Source organism: Astatotilapia calliptera, chromosome 10 (assembly GCF_900246225.1).
Source record: "Astatotilapia calliptera chromosome 10, fAstCal1.2, whole genome shotgun sequence".
NCBI lineage: Eukaryota > Metazoa > Chordata > Actinopteri > Cichliformes > Cichlidae > Astatotilapia > Astatotilapia calliptera.
The window spans coordinates 32,906,883-32,924,137 of record NC_039311.1 but is presented as its reverse complement, the minus strand read 5'-3'; the positions used below and the strand labels follow the sequence as shown (position 1 = coordinate 32,924,137).

The following is a 17,255-nucleotide window of genomic DNA, read 5'->3' as shown; positions in this document are numbered from 1 at the left end:
GCTGTCAGCACGAGATATGAACGTATTAAACGTCATGCACTTTGAAACGATGGCTCCTCCCTTTGTGTCTGCAGTGAACACTACTGCATGCAGGGGGCGCCGATGAGGCCGTACTCTGCCGCTGTGTAACTCGCCACGCTTCGCTCAGAGCTGCAGGCAATTCACGAAACAATAAGACTGACTTTTTAGAAACGTGCGCTCTCCTCCCCTGCAGCCACGGCGCTCTGCGCCTTTGTCTTTCACACGGATGAAACTGAGTCGCCACGGAGACGGCACAGAGACAAACAACAACAACAGCATCACAAACAGAAACGACAGTAGGACACGAGCAGCACTGCTGGCTCCTGTTTGTAGACAGACGGTCTGGTGTGTAACACACACACACACACACACACACACATTTCTCTGCAGCTCACATTTCCCAGTGTGTGTGTGTGTGTGTGTGTGTGTGTGTGTGTGTGTGTGTGTGTGTGTGTGTGAGCTATAATTGGTGCTGAGTGAGTATGAGGAGGTTTTCTTCACTAAGTCGAGACTTGAGAGAATCTTCCTCGTTGTTGTTTGTCTTGCAGCTGTCAGCGTGCAGCTGCACAGATGTTCAGTTTCCTGGCTGAAAGCGTCCAATCGGCGCCGCCGTTCTTTGCGTTTCTGCAAACCGTCCTCACAGAAAACTCCAGAGTTTGATCGTTGAGCGAGGAGTGTCTGTCATCAGTAATTTACACGTGTAAACGTAAACTGGACCAACACTTCAGTGAACACCTGAACACCTCAGAGCTGAGACTACGGAGTCACATGATCGCATTGTAAATGAAAACAGCAAAAACAAGGCAACACACACACACACATGCAGATGGAGGGACTGCCAGACTCACCAGTGGTCGTGTGGCATTGTTGCGTTGCCGACGGTTACTGAGCATCTCACTCAGCTCTCACACACCAGCAGCCCTCCCCTCTCTCTCTCCTGTAACGTCAGGGTCCATTAAGCTTATAGCGCCTTAATCTCTCAGAGAGAGCGAGCGAGAGAGCCAGTAGCAGATGGAGGATGGCGGGGAGGGGAGGGGGGAGGGGCGGAGGGGAGGATGCTCTAACTGGATGTGGTGGAGTTTGAGTCCGGACCGTGAATGTTTGCACATCTCTCCCCCTCATCAGGCTCTGAGCTTCAGCACGTTCAGCCTGAAGTGAAATCCCGATGACCTTAAAGCGTCTCTGTGCAGGTGAGCGTTACAAACACTCGCCATCACTACCGTCAGCTTCCTGTCACACTCACTTCATCCTAGAGTAGTTTACATCGCAGATTACCTGCACTCAGTAAAGGCACAGCCACACGCTGCAGTTCCTCTGGCGTCCAGCAGAGGCTCCAGCGGAAATAAACATGTTGACAGCTTAGAGATAATTTCACACTACGCAACTTTTTAATGACATCATGTGACAAATAACATGGCTTCTGTGAGGTTACTGTACTAACAGGCCAAGAATGAGGCGGAGGTGATGAAGCAGCTCACACACAGACACCGCGCCTCTGCAGGAAGACGATCCACACCACCCAACCAACCAATGAGCTTCTCGGGGTGACGAGCAGCACGTGTGGACGTTGAAGTGCGAACCTGCTGGAGGGAAAACAGCTGTCGGACACGCGGTCACCTTCCCCACAGACGCACAGCGGGCCACATGTGGGCAGACACACGGGAGGAAGACCTCTGACGAAGGACTTACAGGCAGTGCGTGTTATTGGATTATTAAAGACGTGCGTTACGAGAGCTGTCCGCACATTTCTGGCGTTTAAGCTACGTGCTCGTTCTTCAGGTGTACGATGTGCAAAGTGAAGCAGCCAAAACGAGGCATGCACGTGAAGTGAGCGTGCAGACTTGGTGTGACTGCTCATGCATGAGTCACGCACACACCGCCCGATGGTAACGATCCCGTTTACGGAGGCCTGATTGCACCATGTGCTTTTATGGCTGCTCTGTAATATCACTCACTTGTCGGTTGTAACGGCGAGCGTCACCTGTGGAACATGTCCCATGATCCTCTCCAACTCGCTGTGTGGCCGCGCTGCAGACTGACACCTGGGATCAAACCTGTGACCTGCCCTCTCTCTCAGGTTTCGGGCTCAGTCGGGAGCAGCGAGCGACTGCAGCTCCCAGCACTCATCCTTCCGCTCCACCGCAGAGAGCATCTTCATCTTCCAGCTGAAATCAGATCAGTCTTTAGGCTCACAGGAAGACAAAGAGCTTCCAACGTGCTCCGTGTTTTTCTCCTGATGTGAACGTCGGGAGCTAAACCAGCGGACGTCCCAGAGACTAAAGGTTAAAGGTCATCATGACCTTACTGAGCAGGTTTTTGGCATGTCAAACGTTAGTCATGACAAAACGTCACAGAAAGGTCTCACAGGAAGCAATGACATCATGATGACATTTAAGGTCAGCTTCACCGTGACATCGTGACGTTCTGCAGTAACTCTCCTCGTGGCCGTTCTGTGACCGTATGGCAGTAACTCCTGTTCCGGACTCTGCGGTGTGACGTGCGAACGCACCCAAACAAACGTCTCTTTAAAGCTTCCAGGTCAAAGTTTTGTTTGACAAGCTTTGGAGTAAAGCAGCAGTCAGCCTGACTTTAGTCTTCAAACTTCTAGGTGACGGATGTCACAGGTTTTTAAAAAAGCAAGTTTAAGTGGACATGCAGGCTACACAGATGTGGAGGCTCCAGCACGTCAACACAAGGATTTCACTTTTTCATCCTTGTTCCTGCTAAATGTTCAAAAACAGATCAAACTGATGAAAGAAATAAGCAGAGGAGCATAAACGCAGCGTCCTTATCAGCATTTCCACAGTTCTCAATATTTGGCTCATTAAGAACAGTATAATTGCTTCTTTTGTTCACAGTAATCTGCTTCACCTTTGAAACCAGCTCATATCGATTTCCTCCTGTAAATCCTGCATGAGCTGAGCGGCGCTTCCTTTTCATACTGGAAATATTTGTCTGCATACAAACAGCAGTTAGAAATGTTTTGAGCTCATTAAATCCATAATCAGCATCTGTTAGCGTCTCGCTCGCCTCCAGGTTGTGTGCTCGATCCTCTCTGTGGGCAACAGCAGTCGCCTGAATCTCACCTGGAGTCTTCTCGTGTCTGTAACAACAGCTCGTGTGGATCTGCGTCAAACCGCCGCAGATCTGTGCGCCGCAGTTTGTCAGTCTAATTAAACCATCAGGATCATCAGGACCATCAGAACCATCAGAACCATCAGAACCATCAGGACCATAAGAACAATCAGGATCATCAGGATCATCAGAACTATCAGGACCATCAGAACCATCAGGATCATCAGGACCATCAGAACCATCAGAACCATCAGAACCATCAGGATCATCAGGATCATCAGAACCATCAGAACCATCAGGACCATCAGAACCATCAAAACCATCAGAACCATCAGGATCATCAGGATCATCAGAACCATCAAAACCATCAGAACCATCAGGATCATCAGAACTATCAGGACCATCAGAACCATCAAAACCATCAAAACCATCAGAACCATCAGGATCATCAGAACTATCAGGACCATCAGAACCATCAAAACCATCAGAACCATCAGGATCATCAGGATCATCAGAACCATCAGAACCATCAGGACCATCAGAACAATCAGAACCATCAGAACCATCAGGATCATCAGGATCATCAGAACTATCAGGACCATCAGAACCATCAAAACCATCAGAACCATCAGGACCATCAGGATCATCAGAACTATCAGGACCATCAGGACCATCAAAACCATCAGGATCATCAGAACCATCAGAACTATCAGGACCATCAGAACCATCAGGACCATCAGAACAATCAGAACCATCAGGATCATCAGAACAATCAGGACCATCAGGACCATCAGGACCATCGGGATCATCAGAACCATCAGGACCATCAGAACAATCAGAACCATCAGAACCATCAGGACCATCAGAACAATCAGAACCATCAGGATCATCAGAACCATCAGAACCATGAGGATCATCCGGATCATCAGAACAATCAGGACCATCAGGACCATCAGAACAATCAGGACTATCAGAACCATCAGGACCATTGGGATCATCAGAACCATCAGGACCATCAGAACCATGAGGATCATCAGAAGCTTCAACAAAGTCACCAGATCCGTTAAACCATGATCCGTCCATCCATGGATCCTGACCTGCACCCACCATCCCTCCTGGGCCTACAGGTGCAGGTCTGGATCCATGGATGGAGGAAGCAGGAAGCAGGGCTTCATTTGCACGGGGTGGACGAGCAAACACAATGGACTAAATATAAAGGAGCACATCTGGCTGAAGTGAGCACAACTGGTTTCATTGACAGCTTCGGTTTATGGCCTGATGCTGACTCTGGGCACCACCGAGGGGTTTCACTGCTTTTTGCTGAGCAGCTGTGTAAAGTGACCGGACCAGAGCCGGTTCCAGAGCTTGGTTTAATGGACCGGCACAATAAGGAACCATCCTCTATGAGCAGATTGGCCCTTTAAAAGGAAGAAGCTGCAGATAACAAGCTGTTCTCCAGAGCCTGAAACACAACATGCTAAATCAAACACATCAGAACGATGTTTGGTAGAGTGAAGCTCAGGCTGAGGGAGGTGAAGCTGCTGCTGCTCTTATTTTATTTCTGGCAGTGAAACAACTTGAGTGCGGTCTTCGTGTGATTCAGGGTTGTTACTCACCGAGCTCTCAGAGTGCTGACTGTAGACTTATCAATCCTACAGAGAGAGAGAGAGAGAGAGAGACACCGTTAACATGTGGTGCACTGAGCGCGCTCTGATAACAGCAGGAACGTTAGGACGTTGCCGAGGTGGAGGACGAGATTTCTATCTGCATTCTCTATTAACCTCAGTAACCTGAGTGAGGTGTGAGGTTCACAGCAATAAAACCTGTTTATTAAAGTGCTGCAGCGCCACCGAATCAGGCGTGTTTCTGTAATGACGGCTGAAGCGCAATAAAACAGCACAAACCAGCAGACGCATGAACCACTGGATGACTTCACAGAAAGTCATCCAGTGGTAGAAAGTGGGTTCCTGAGGCTACGTCCACACTAAGCCGTTTTGTTTAAAAACACCGTTTTGGCCTCCCGTCCACACTGAGGCGGCGTTTTCCTCAAGGAAAAACGCCGCGTTTTGGAAACGCTCTCGAAAAACAAATACATTTCAAAACGGAGCTGTCCCGTCGCAGTGTGGACACTCGAACACGCAGACTTTCTAAAACGATGACGCATTTTAGTCATGTGATGCAGTCATGTGACCAATTAAACTAAGACAGCGGAGGGCGTTACACAGCAGTGGTTTTGATTGGTCTCAGCTTTGACAGCCCTGTTACAGATTAATATCAGTCTGTACGTGCTGCAGATTGCTTTCCTTCTAATTCTTTAATCCTCACTGGCTTTTGCGCATGTGCAGGACTGCAACGTAAGTGTTTTGGACGCACAACTCTTTGAAAACGCTACTGTGGACGCGGAGCGTTTTCAGATGAAAACAGCGTTTTCAAATCTATTTGGGCTGGTGTGGACGTAGCCTGAGGCACAGAGGTTTTGACGTGACGTATAGGGACAGAACGGGACCTTTGTCTCTCTGTCACCGACTGCGTTTCCATAAGTTCGACCTGAATGGCTGAGCTCCTCAGCCTCTCTCTTTGCCCCACTGCGGGGTGACCCAGGGACTTGTTTGGGCTGAGCACGCCCCCTTTCACCGGGCTCGGTCTCCTGAGCACCACACACAGGTCTGACTGGAGGGTGGAGTCCAAACCACCCAGGGTGTGAAATAACCGCTGTTCATCAGTACCTGCATCACACCTCACTCACACGGTGTCCTTGGAAGTGCTGATGATAAAGCATCCAGACGCTGCAGAGACATGGCTCATGTCTCATGCATGCTGTAACACAGGTCTATCTGTCATACACACCACAGCGCTCGTCACTGATAGACTCTGACACTAGAGCAGGCGACATGACCAAAAATATTTATCACGATATACGTTTGAAAATTTGTGATAACGATATAACTGATGATATAATTGACATGAGACAAAACACAACTCCACAACTTTATTAGTGCAAAAACCCATCAATGTATTTTCACTTAACCCTCCTGTTATGTTGGCTTGAAGGAGCACTGATTACGTTCCTGGTCAATTTAGATTTTTTTCGCTTTCTGTAGTGATGCAGATGACATGTGACATCTCTTCTGTTCTGGGTCAATCTGACCCGCAACATAACAGGAGGGTTAAACAAGCAGCTGTTTTTTTATGTGCATTAAAGTTATACAAAAATGTAACAGTGCAAACTCCTCGCTGACAGTTTAACCAAAAGGCATTTCCACTGGAAACTGGCCGACACATCCTCAGCATAACCATGTATAACATCCACAACACTTAAAAAGAGGTTATACACACACAATAAGGTAATATTATGTTGAAGCACAGTACGTATCACTCCGCGAGGCTCCGCCTACAATAGCCGTAAAGCTCCGACAATCCATCAAGCGGTGCGGCTTCGTAGCTCAGCAAAGTCGTACTGAAACATGTGACAGATTTTCGAGCGCCGTGTACATAAAATCGTTTCCAGGTCAGTAAAGACTTCATACATAAGGCACACGGGATTATAAGGGGCTCTGTCGAGTTTCAGAAAAATCAAAGGATGGATTTTAAGTGCGCCGCATTTTCCAAACAACACGGTAATAACGACGGCCCGCTAGCATGCGCTACCAAAAATAGTGCTTTGTTGTGTGTCTGACGGACGAAAGCCAAACCAGTTCCACACCAGTGAAGCTGCAGCATTTTTAGAAACCAGTTCTGGTTCATCTGTTTCATTCAGCGATCCACTCTCGCTCTTCTCATTCTGCGTCGCCGCCATGTGCGCATGTAAACAAAGGCACTGCGCATGCGCGTTTTACCCAAATTCTATCGCCATATTTCATTTTCTTATCGTTGCCCAACATTACACCGGTATTACCATGAACAGTATGATAGAGCCCAGCCCTACCTGACACAGATGTTAGCAACCTCACTGTGACAGGAAACAGCCTGAAAACCACAAGTGAGAGTTAACAGGAGACACAGATCAGGTGACAAGTGTGGAGGAGAGGAGGAGAGGAAAGAAGGAAAGGAGAGGACAGAAGGAGATGAGAGGAGAGCGTGTGGTCGAGCAGAACTTTAAAAGCCTGAGTATGATGACTCTGAGAAAACTCCACTCCCACAGGCCATAAATAACTCATCCAACAACACACACACACACACACACACACACACACACACACACACACACACACACACACACACACACACACACACACACAAAGATGGCCGACAGTAGAGAGTGCAGGCATGCTGCTTTATTTTAAAGCACAGGAAACAGTTGCCTGTGTGAGTGTTTGTGCGAGCGTGCGTGTCTCTGTGTGCGTGTGTGCGTGTGTGCGTGTCTCTGTGTCCGTGTGTGCGTGTGTGCGTGTCTCTGTGTGCGTGTGTGCGTGTCTCTGTGTGCGTGTGTGTGTTTGCGTGTTTGTGTGTGTTTGTGTGTTTGTTTGTCACCACTGCGCTGAACCAAACTCGTCCCTCCAACCCAACCTGGAAACAAAGCTGACATCGTTCAAACCTGCACTTCCTCCAGCGACCAGCAGAGGCTGCAGCAGTGACTCAGCCCCCCTCCACTCCCACTAACATGAGTTTGTTACACAAACAGCTGATTTCCTGCTTCAGTGAACAAACATGATTCAGCAGATTTCTCACTTTTATTGAGTTTTGCACTTTAAAATCGTCACGTTTAGAGTTCTTTGTTTGAAAATAAAATAATTACAAACTCCTCGAACAATAAAATGTCTTTGATGTCGCTTCAGTCTGACCATCACACTGCTCATCTGGGCCGTGACCTTTGACCTATCCGCTCTCAGACACTGAGTATGGAAACAGCGCTAACAGAGCGACCTAGAAGTCTGAACTAACACGTTAAACCAACATGGCGTCCTCACATAAAGGATAAAACATGTCGGCGTCTCGGGGTGAAGCTCCAGCAGCTGCTGCAGCCACAGGTTTGAGTCCTGTGACTGTTTGTGATGACAGCGACAGTCGAGCCATCAAAGAGAGAACGAGGGTGGAGCAGGATGGGCGGAGCATCCCGGGGTTTGATATAAACGCTCCTGCAGCCGCCCGAGGCCGGTCCTGCATTATTTAATAGTGCAACTCTATTAGTCGTCTTGGTCTAAATGCTGGAGGACAGAGGAACGACGAGGAGGCATGAGGTAATCTGTGAGGGCGTACCATCTGTTATTTTATTATGATGAGACAGAGAGGAAGGAAAGGAGGAGGTGGGGAAGGACAGGAGCTTTTCTTTTTATGTAAGGAAATCATGAGCTATAAAAGGATGAAGAAACAGAGATGGAGGAATCAAGAGTGCATGGAAGGAAACCACAAGGACAGATGGAAAGGAGGAGGTAAACAAAGAAGTAAACAAGGAAAGAAGGAAGCAAAAATGATGCATGAATGAAAGGAATGTGACATACATGAAGGAGGTATAGAAGGACACTGCAGGGAAAAGAAGGTTTGGAAGGATATAAGGACAAACGCAAGGAAAGGACAAAAGGAAGGAGGTATAGAACAAAATGAGGAGAAAGTGTTGAAGGAATTCAACTATTAAAAAAACTAGGAAAGGTATCGCCGAAGGAAACAAGGAAGCAATGAAAGAAGGTGGAAAAGAAGGGGGAAAAGGACACATGTCTGAAAGGACCCAAGGGAGCATAGGAGGAAATAACAACAGAATCAGGAAAGTGTGCAAGGGAAGGGAATATGGAAGCAATATGAAGGAAACGAGCACACAGGAATGTATTTAAGGGCATAAGGAAGTATGAATAATCCCAAAAAGATATTTAATGAAGTAAAGAAAACATAGAGGGAAGGAAAGAAGGACACATGAATGAAACTAGAACAAGGTCTAAAAGAAAACAAGGACAAACACAAGGAAAGGACAGGAAGGAAACATAGAAGGAAGCAACTAATTTGACCTGGAAGGAAGGGATAGAAGGACACAAGGCAATGAAGCAAGAAGACTCCAGGGAAGGAAGGAAGAAGGACAGGAAACACAGAAGTGGACAAGGAAGTATGAAAAGGAAGAAGTATATAGGGAGTGAAAGAAGGAAACATAAAAGGAAATAAGGACAAAAAGTTTTTAAGGACAGAAGGAGGTGTGAAAGGAAATAAAGACACATGAATGAAAACAGAATCAGAGCAAGGAAACAAGGAAAGAAGGACGAAGAGAAGGAAAGTAGAAAAACAAAACAAGGATGTATAAAAGTAAAGAAGGGGATGTGGAAGGAAACAAGGAGACACAAACGAAAACAGCAACAGAAAAGAAGGAGGAGAGAGACCGAGGTCTGAGGAGAAGGAAGGATGAAACACCGAGGGGTAAAATGAGAGGAGGTCTGAAGAGGAGGTCTGAGGTGGGGAGGTCAGAGACGAGAAGGAGGTGTGAGGGGAGGAGGTGAATGATTGAAGAGCTTGTGTCCGAGTTTCCACTCGCTGTGAATTCTGGTCACAGACTCAGGCTGAGGTTCACTGAGGCGAGGACGAGAGGACGCAGAGCTGCTGCTGGTTTCCCCTCTGACCTTCACTCCTCCTCCTCCGACCTGCAGCGTTCATTAACCCCACAGACACAAATGATTCTCTCCTGTAAATATTTCACATTTTAGTGTCAAACACAGGCAGCTGTATGGAGGACCAACAGTGACCAATGAAACATGAGTTCTTATGTGAATGTTAATTAATGTTTAAGGAGCTTGCAAAGAAAAGCGTCTGGACTTCTTTAAGTTGCTTGAAGACGTTTCACCTTCATCCGAGAAGCTTCTTCAGTTCTAAGGTCAAATGGTGGAGAGTCCCAGATATAAACCTAGTGGGAGTTTCCCCCCACAGAGGGACAAAGGACCCCCTGATGATCCTCTACCTAATCACATGAGCCAAGGTGTGAAACTGGGTGTGGGTCACAATCGGACAGGGTTTCGGGTGAGCTCATTGTGAAACCTGGCCCCACCCTATCATGTGATGTCCTGAGGTCAGATGGCCCAGGATGTGAGTGGGCGTTAAGGCGTCTGGGGAGGGAACTCAAAACTGGATTATAGATGTCAGACAGTTGGTGTCGTAAACCAGCGCCTCTGTTACGACACCAACTTGGTACCCACACCCAGTTTCACACCTTGGTTTCCATAATTCCATGATGTATTTAATAATAACAATAAACCAATAAAAATAATAATAATATAACATTTTACATTTTGGATTTTTTTTTATTTAAACAGATATTCAAGAATTTATAAATTAATAATGTTTTTAATACATAATTATTTTAATAATACCGATTAATAGTTGAAGTTTTTATATTATTGTGGTCTAATAATTAAAAAAAATGCCTTTGCCAAGATTTGACTTTTTCAGGCATTTATTACATACATTTAATATTTTATCATGACATACATTTATAAACATTACATATAAATAAATAAAACATTTCTTAAATAATTAATTTATAAAGTATATTACATAAATAATTTGAGTAAATAATAAACTTTTTACTTACATAATAAACTTTCTAACTCATTATTAATATTTAAATATTTCGTACATATTTTGTTGTTTTGTATGTAATTAATAATATATAAATATTATTTATAATATAATGTAATATAATGTGTTTTGGGTCACATTTGTCGTAACCAAGGTTACGCTCTTCTCTGGTCCCAGCATGTGATTTAAGGTCTGTTCTGGGTTTTGGATCCAGATCTGTGTCATTAGCTTTAACCCTTTAAGACCTACCATAGAACCAAGTCCGCTAGAGCTTATATTATATTTTTACATGCTGTGGAGCCATTTTTGGGAGCATTTCAAGTTGCTATACATCAATACAACCATTATAGCCCAGATTTTAATAATATGTCTGCATTAAGTACATAGTAATTACATAAATTGCAAAAAAGTGCAATAAACTACAAAAAAATTGAAAATCGTTTTTGCTTTTTTAACATATATTTCTAGTTAGAGAAATTTAAGAGGTTTATCCCTCAAAACTGTAAATACAAAAAAGTTGCACAAAATAGTTTCCCACCACAGGAAATTTATTTTGAGTGTCTTCATAGTTTTATTTTTGAAATACACCAATTTTTATACACTGCAGGGAAAACGAAAATAAATATTATAATGCAAATTTGCAAAAAAGCAGCATGTGCATCAAAATTAACTATTTCCAGCAGTGCAATATGAGTCCTCAGCATCCCAGAAAAGACACAGAAAGTCATAAAGTCAAACATGACTTTTAAAAACACCAGTATAGGCTCATGAGGCCCTGATGGTAAAAAAAAACTACATTTCTGCGAAAAATGACGTCACTTCCGGTTTCGGGCAGGTCATGGCGGACATGCAAAACTTCGCGCTGACGTCTATTCCAACGTAGGAAGTGTTACAAACAGCTGACCAGATCGGCAAAGCGTGTTTCTGGAATATTATGTTTTTGTTGCTGCAAGTGCTTTTTATGCAGTTTTTGCAAAGCTTTATGTGGAACGAAACCGTGACCGAGGACAAGCTGATGGCATCAGATGTAAGTACAACTCCTCCGGTTTCATATGCAAAAAAAATTATTGCGCTAGCTCACGTGGTTGCAGAGCTACCGGGATTTAAAAATAGTTACGCAAAACAGAGCGTGCCCGCTCCGACCGGCTCTAAAGGGTTAATGCTCCATGTGAAACTTTTACATTTCCAGTCACTGTTTCTTTAAATCTAAAATAAGTAACGAGGTGCTGTGAATATATTTGTGTATAAACTGTGAAATAGAAAATAAATAAGCAGCTTTTAAAATACTTTATTGTTATTTTTGGACTCTGGCAGAGGAGCTTTGAATGTTGTAGCCCATCAGTTTAGCCGCTCTGAAACAAGCTGCTCTGATTGGCCGATTCCAGGAAGCGTGCAGAGGGGCAGACGAGGCATGCATGCACTCACTTCAGGACCTCTGATGATGACGTGAATATTTGGGGCTCAGTGAAAGAAATGACCCATTTTTTGAACTGGATCCTATAAAGCCTGATTCCTTCAGAGTGACCACTTTTTGTTTCAGGTGATGATCGCACGCAGAGGTCAAAGACATGGAACGCGTCAGCTGAGAGTTTAACTACAAAACCACCAACAAGAAGAAGAAGAAAGAAGCAGCTGGGACATCGAATATCAGATTTTCTCATTAAAGAAGGAAAATGTTGCATCTTCATGCACTGTGTGGATGAAGGTGCATAGCTGATAACAGACATGTATTATGTGTTTGCTGTGCTGGGTGTGAGCACGCTGTCCTCTTTGGTGCCGCAGAACAAATGAAGCTGACGAGAAGACAGAAAACGCCTGCAGAGCTAAACTGTCCTTTGGATTCGTCCGAACGCAGAAAGTTGCTGATTAACTCGCCGTCGGTCGACTGGAAACACAGACGACACAGAAAAGCGTCTCACGCTCACAAAGAACGAACTCGCAGAGCCCCGACAACTTTCCCACCAACGTCCATTCAAAAAAGGTCCCATTTTAACTTCGTTAACGTTCAGCTTCCCTCGCCTGATCTAAACAACATTCACAATCCCTCCACGTGAATGTAACAATTTGACTTCACAGCTGATGATGTCAGTGTGATGTCATTCCTTGCAGCTCGAGCTGGAGATGAACTCAAAAACCCGGAGAAAGTGTGCCGGACAGAGCTGCTGAGACCATTCAGCCATTCATCAAAGGGCGAGCACTCTTACCATCCGAAGCCTCCGAACGACACGCTCCTCTTCCTCCTCAGCATGGTGCCTCGCTCGCCCTCCTCCTCTTTGTCTCTCTTTTCTTCTTATTGTGTCTGGGTTTTCCTCCCTCTCTCTCTCTCCCTCTTTGTACCTCTGCCTCCCTCTCCCTCCGCTGTCGCTCTAACTCCTCATCTCTCCTCCTATAAATACTCTCCTCTCTGTCAGACACTCCCGCCGCCTCCCTCTCCTTTTTCCTCCTCCTGTCGGTAACGCTGCTCTCTCGTCTTCCTCTCCCACTTCACTTCACAGCACAGAGCCAGCAGAGAGAGAGAGCGAGGGTAGAGAGACATAGAGGGATAGCAGGAGGAGGTTTACAGGGAGTACCCGCTCTCTGCCAGCCTGATGGAGAGGAGCTGAAAACTTATCATCCATAATAAATGGACATAAATGGATGGAAGCACGTGTCGGTTTACGGGACCTGCTATTATGCAACACGGCTGCAGCTGACGGCAGTTTTTACTCTCATCTGTGAATCCATCGGTTTTAGGAAAACATCACAAAGGAAAAAGAACGAGGAAGGATTTTTAATCAGGAGGGCTTCAGGCGTACCAACATTAACAAACACACACACAGCAGCGCGGAAACCTCGCACACGTTCCTAAATGACCACCTTTGAAATTTTCTCTTCCCATTGTTGATTCACTCAGTGTAGGAAAGTCTGCACTCACTGTCTACTGCACACAAATCCACACCTTCACGTCAGTCTGAAGGCGTAACACTTATGTCTTATTGGAGGTTACGACCCTCCCACTAAAGAAAGCCACGCCCCGCTGTTATTGATTGGCTGGCATGGGAGGATCATCAGCCAATGCTGCTCAGCTGTGCCGTCCACTCGACCTGATGTCACTGTGATGTTTGTGTACTGCTCAGGTCAAACCCGAAGGAGCCGGTTGGGGTGTTCTGGGCGTGTCCGCCTGGGACGAGGCCTCGGGGCAGTTCCTGTCAGTACCACATGTTTGTCTCAGAGGTTCAGCCGCACAGGTCCACGCGCACGCAGTGAAACGGACACTGGCTCATTAAAGCTACGGTTCCTCTGATGGCCCATCCTACACTGTGGCAGTTCTAGAGCTCATACGTGCAAATGAGCACTGACCCTCCAGGTGTGCGAGCATTTGTCCCATCCAACGCCCTTTGAGGGCTCTCGATAACCTCGACCTGAATGTCTGGCCTGTCAGCTGTCAGTGGGACATGCCTGCCGTGGTGACCAGGCTAACGGGGAAACAAGGCTCGATTCTTCGGGTCTGTGGGTCAGGAGGCAGAGCAGCTCATCTAATAACCGGAAGGTTGGGGGTTTGATCCCTGAACGCCCAACGCTGAACCCCAGTTTGCTCTCCGACGCAGCCATCAGAGTGAATGTTCAAAAGCACTTTGGCATTGACAGCAGGGCGTCTGTTGTATAAAGGGAATCAGTCCACGTGCCGATGTTCATATGAAGTTTGGACTCCGCCGCCGCGGACAGCCAAGTTAAAAATCTGTGAACCTTTAACTGCTCCGATCATCGCACTGGTCTAAGATGAAGGATTAAGCTTTGTGTATCTTCCTGCTCGTTTGGCCGGATTCTCCATTAACAGCTTTACTTTGTCCTCTGAGTTCGTCTGTCCAGCCAAGCCTGTCTGTTTAAGGTGTCTTATTTCATTAGGGTTTTTAAAAAAAAATAAGAATCTGTTATTTATTTATTTTCACAGTAAATGACTTGTTGTTCCCCCATGGTACTCCCACAGCTCTCATTGGACCAGGAAACCAGTCCCCAGGAGTGTCTTATACTCGTTTCATTACTAAAAACTCTGAACTGGACTCTTCTCAGAGTGTGTCCTGATTTAAAGCAGACTTTGACTCATCACTGAAAGGACAGACAGGTTTTAACCCTTTAAAGCCGGTCAGCGGAAAATGTAGTTTTTTACCTTCAAGGCCCTTATAAGCCTATACTGGTGTCCTTAAAAGTCATGTTTGACTTTATAACTTTCTGTGTCGTTTCAGAATCAGAATCAGAATACTTTATTGATCCCTGGGGGAAATTATTTCAGGGATGCTTAGAACTTAAATCACACTGCTGGAAATAGTTTATTTTGATGCACATGCTGTTTGTTTGTTTTTTTTGCAAATTTGCATTATAATACTTATTTTAGTTTTTCCTGCAGTATATAATTGGTGTATCTCAACAATAAAACTATGAAGACACTCAAAATAAATTTCTCGTGGTTGGAAACTATTTTGTGCAACTTTTTTGTATTTACAGTTTTGAGGGATAAACCGCTGAAAAACCTCTAACTAGCAATATATGGAAAAAACAAAACAAAAACGATTTTCAATTTTTTTGTAGTTTATTGCACTTTTTTTTTTGCAATTTATGTAGTTACTATGCACTTAATGCATACATATTATTATAATTTGGGCTATAACAGTTATATTGATGTATAGTAACTTGAAATGCTCCCACAAATGGCACTACAGCATGTAAAAATATAAAGATAAGCTCTAGCGGACTTGGTTCTACGGTAGGTGTTACAGGGTTAAACTGCACTTTCTGCAAACGTTACCAGCTGAGCTGCTGAAAATGTTCCAGCAGTGATGCAAAGGCACATTTTACACATTTAACTGTTTCTTTAGCTCATAACCAGCTGAGAGCCTGTCAGGCTGACATCTTTGTCAATCTTCTCCCGATTCACCTGTCGTGTCTCATCTGAACATGCTTTGACGTCAGACTCTGGCCGTCTGACCTCGGTGATCCTGATGCATGCGTGCAGCCCGGCTAAACTGCATGTAAACACATGCAGAGGCTGCGAGTGTAAAGGCGGTTAATGTATTACCGTGCTGACAGTAGAGCGAACGTTTGTGTGGCAACAAGAGAAAAAGCTCAGTCACTGCTACGATGATTCAGAGGTCGCAGATCAAAATGTAAATGAAGACGCAGCAGCGCAGCGTTCAGAGGGGTTCCTCTAATTTTGGAGTCCTCAGGTTTAATTCTCCATGAAAACCCTCCAGCAGCTGAATACATTTACATCACATTACCACCAATGAAAAGCACCGTTTACACTGCAGAGCTGGAACCAGTTTGTGCACACAAAGCTATTTATAAAACCATATTTTTCATTTTGCACGATGAAGGAGGAATATGATGGAGTCATGCATGTAGCTTAGGTAATTCAATTCATTTCATGAATCTACCCAGTATAATATGACCCTTGAGAGACACAATCTCACACACAGCACAACAAATGTATTAAGAAGAAATATACAAGTACAACCAACATTTATGAGCCGCAAAAGTCATCGTGGAAGAGCCGTGCCGGTAACACGCTGAGCGTTTGGAGCCTGCAGGACATTTAACATCAGTCTGAAGTCAGTCGCCGGAGCAGGCCACACTGAGGAAACTCTGCACTCAAGTTTCAACTTACAAGTACAAATTTTGACCCAATTTTTCTTCCTTTCAGCTGATTGGTCAATGTCATGTCAATCACAAATTTAAATATCCAATCAGAGAACAGATGGGTTTGGCTGTCGAAGGGGCGCTCTTTTGAGCTGTAGGTCATGGAAGAATAAATGCCCTTTCACGTCTCTTATCGCTTAACCGTGAGAGGAGATAAAATCAGAGAGATACATGTTTTGAAACGACAAGGATCAGGTGGATCTAGTACACGTAGAGCGGCCGCTACTAAACGATATACAAGCAGAGCTCAGCAGCCAGCGCAACAAATTCTGGATCCTTTGCTCTTAGTTAGCGGCGAGCACAGCGTAGTGTGGCCTGCATAGTGTGACTCATAGCAGCTGTCCCGGGTCAACCCTGATTTTGTGTTAAAGTAACACTAAAGTAATAATGGTGTTTCTGAACACTGGTATACCACAACTGCAGAGGCGGAGCCAGACATCTGAAACACCCGGGGCTTAGCCCAAAAGGGTAGTATGCATGTGGGATTTTTTTTTCCCCTTGGGGGGGGGGGGGGTTAGAAATGACTGAAAGATTAATTGGCTCTGTTTTGAGTTTTGTTCAAAAAAGAATGACTTCATAGAGGGAAAAATATATATCACATGTGCTGGACACCTTAAACTAGTTTTTCAATTAAGCAGCGAGGCAGAACAAAGTCGGGCTGTATCAAGACACGAGGACTAAACCCCGATTCAACCAGACCCAGAACTGATCCAGAATTAAAACAGGACTACAACAGTTCAAAATCAGGACTACTGAGGACTTAACCAAGACAGAACCAGAATCTGAACTAGATGATAGCAGCACTGAAAATCATCATAGACCTGCACTACACTTATTTTTTAATAATACCAAAGTCCACTATTTAGATTGAGAAAAGTTTATATAATTATTCAGCCTTGTTGTGCAAACAAGCTGCATAACTTGATAAATATAGAATTTGAAAAATAACAAACCTAAAAAGAAACACGAGGTACGAGATACATGAGGACCTGTGATAC

General features: G+C 45.0%; 1 protein-coding gene across 3 annotated transcripts in view; it reads right to left on the bottom strand.

The window, feature by feature from the left end:
- The window catches only part of LOC113030456 (rap1 GTPase-activating protein 2-like), a 37,086-nt gene extending 24,194 nt beyond the window's left edge, over positions 1–12,892 (bottom strand). The window contains exons 1-2 of one of the 3 annotated variants that reach the window (XM_026181933.1): positions 12,789–12,892; positions 4,713–4,748 (exon numbers count right to left, since the gene is read on the bottom strand). In XM_026181933.1, coding sequence (XP_026037718.1) covers positions 4,713–4,748; positions 12,789–12,832 — 80 coding nt within the window. In that variant the 5' untranslated portion in view covers positions 12,833–12,892. Of the gene's footprint in view, positions 1–869; positions 3,292–4,712; positions 4,749–7,021; positions 7,147–12,788 lie in introns of those variants that run through there. The other 2 variants (XM_026181939.1, XM_026181934.1) reach the window with 2 other exon arrangements.
- Between the last annotated feature and the right edge of the window lie 4,363 nt (positions 12,893–17,255).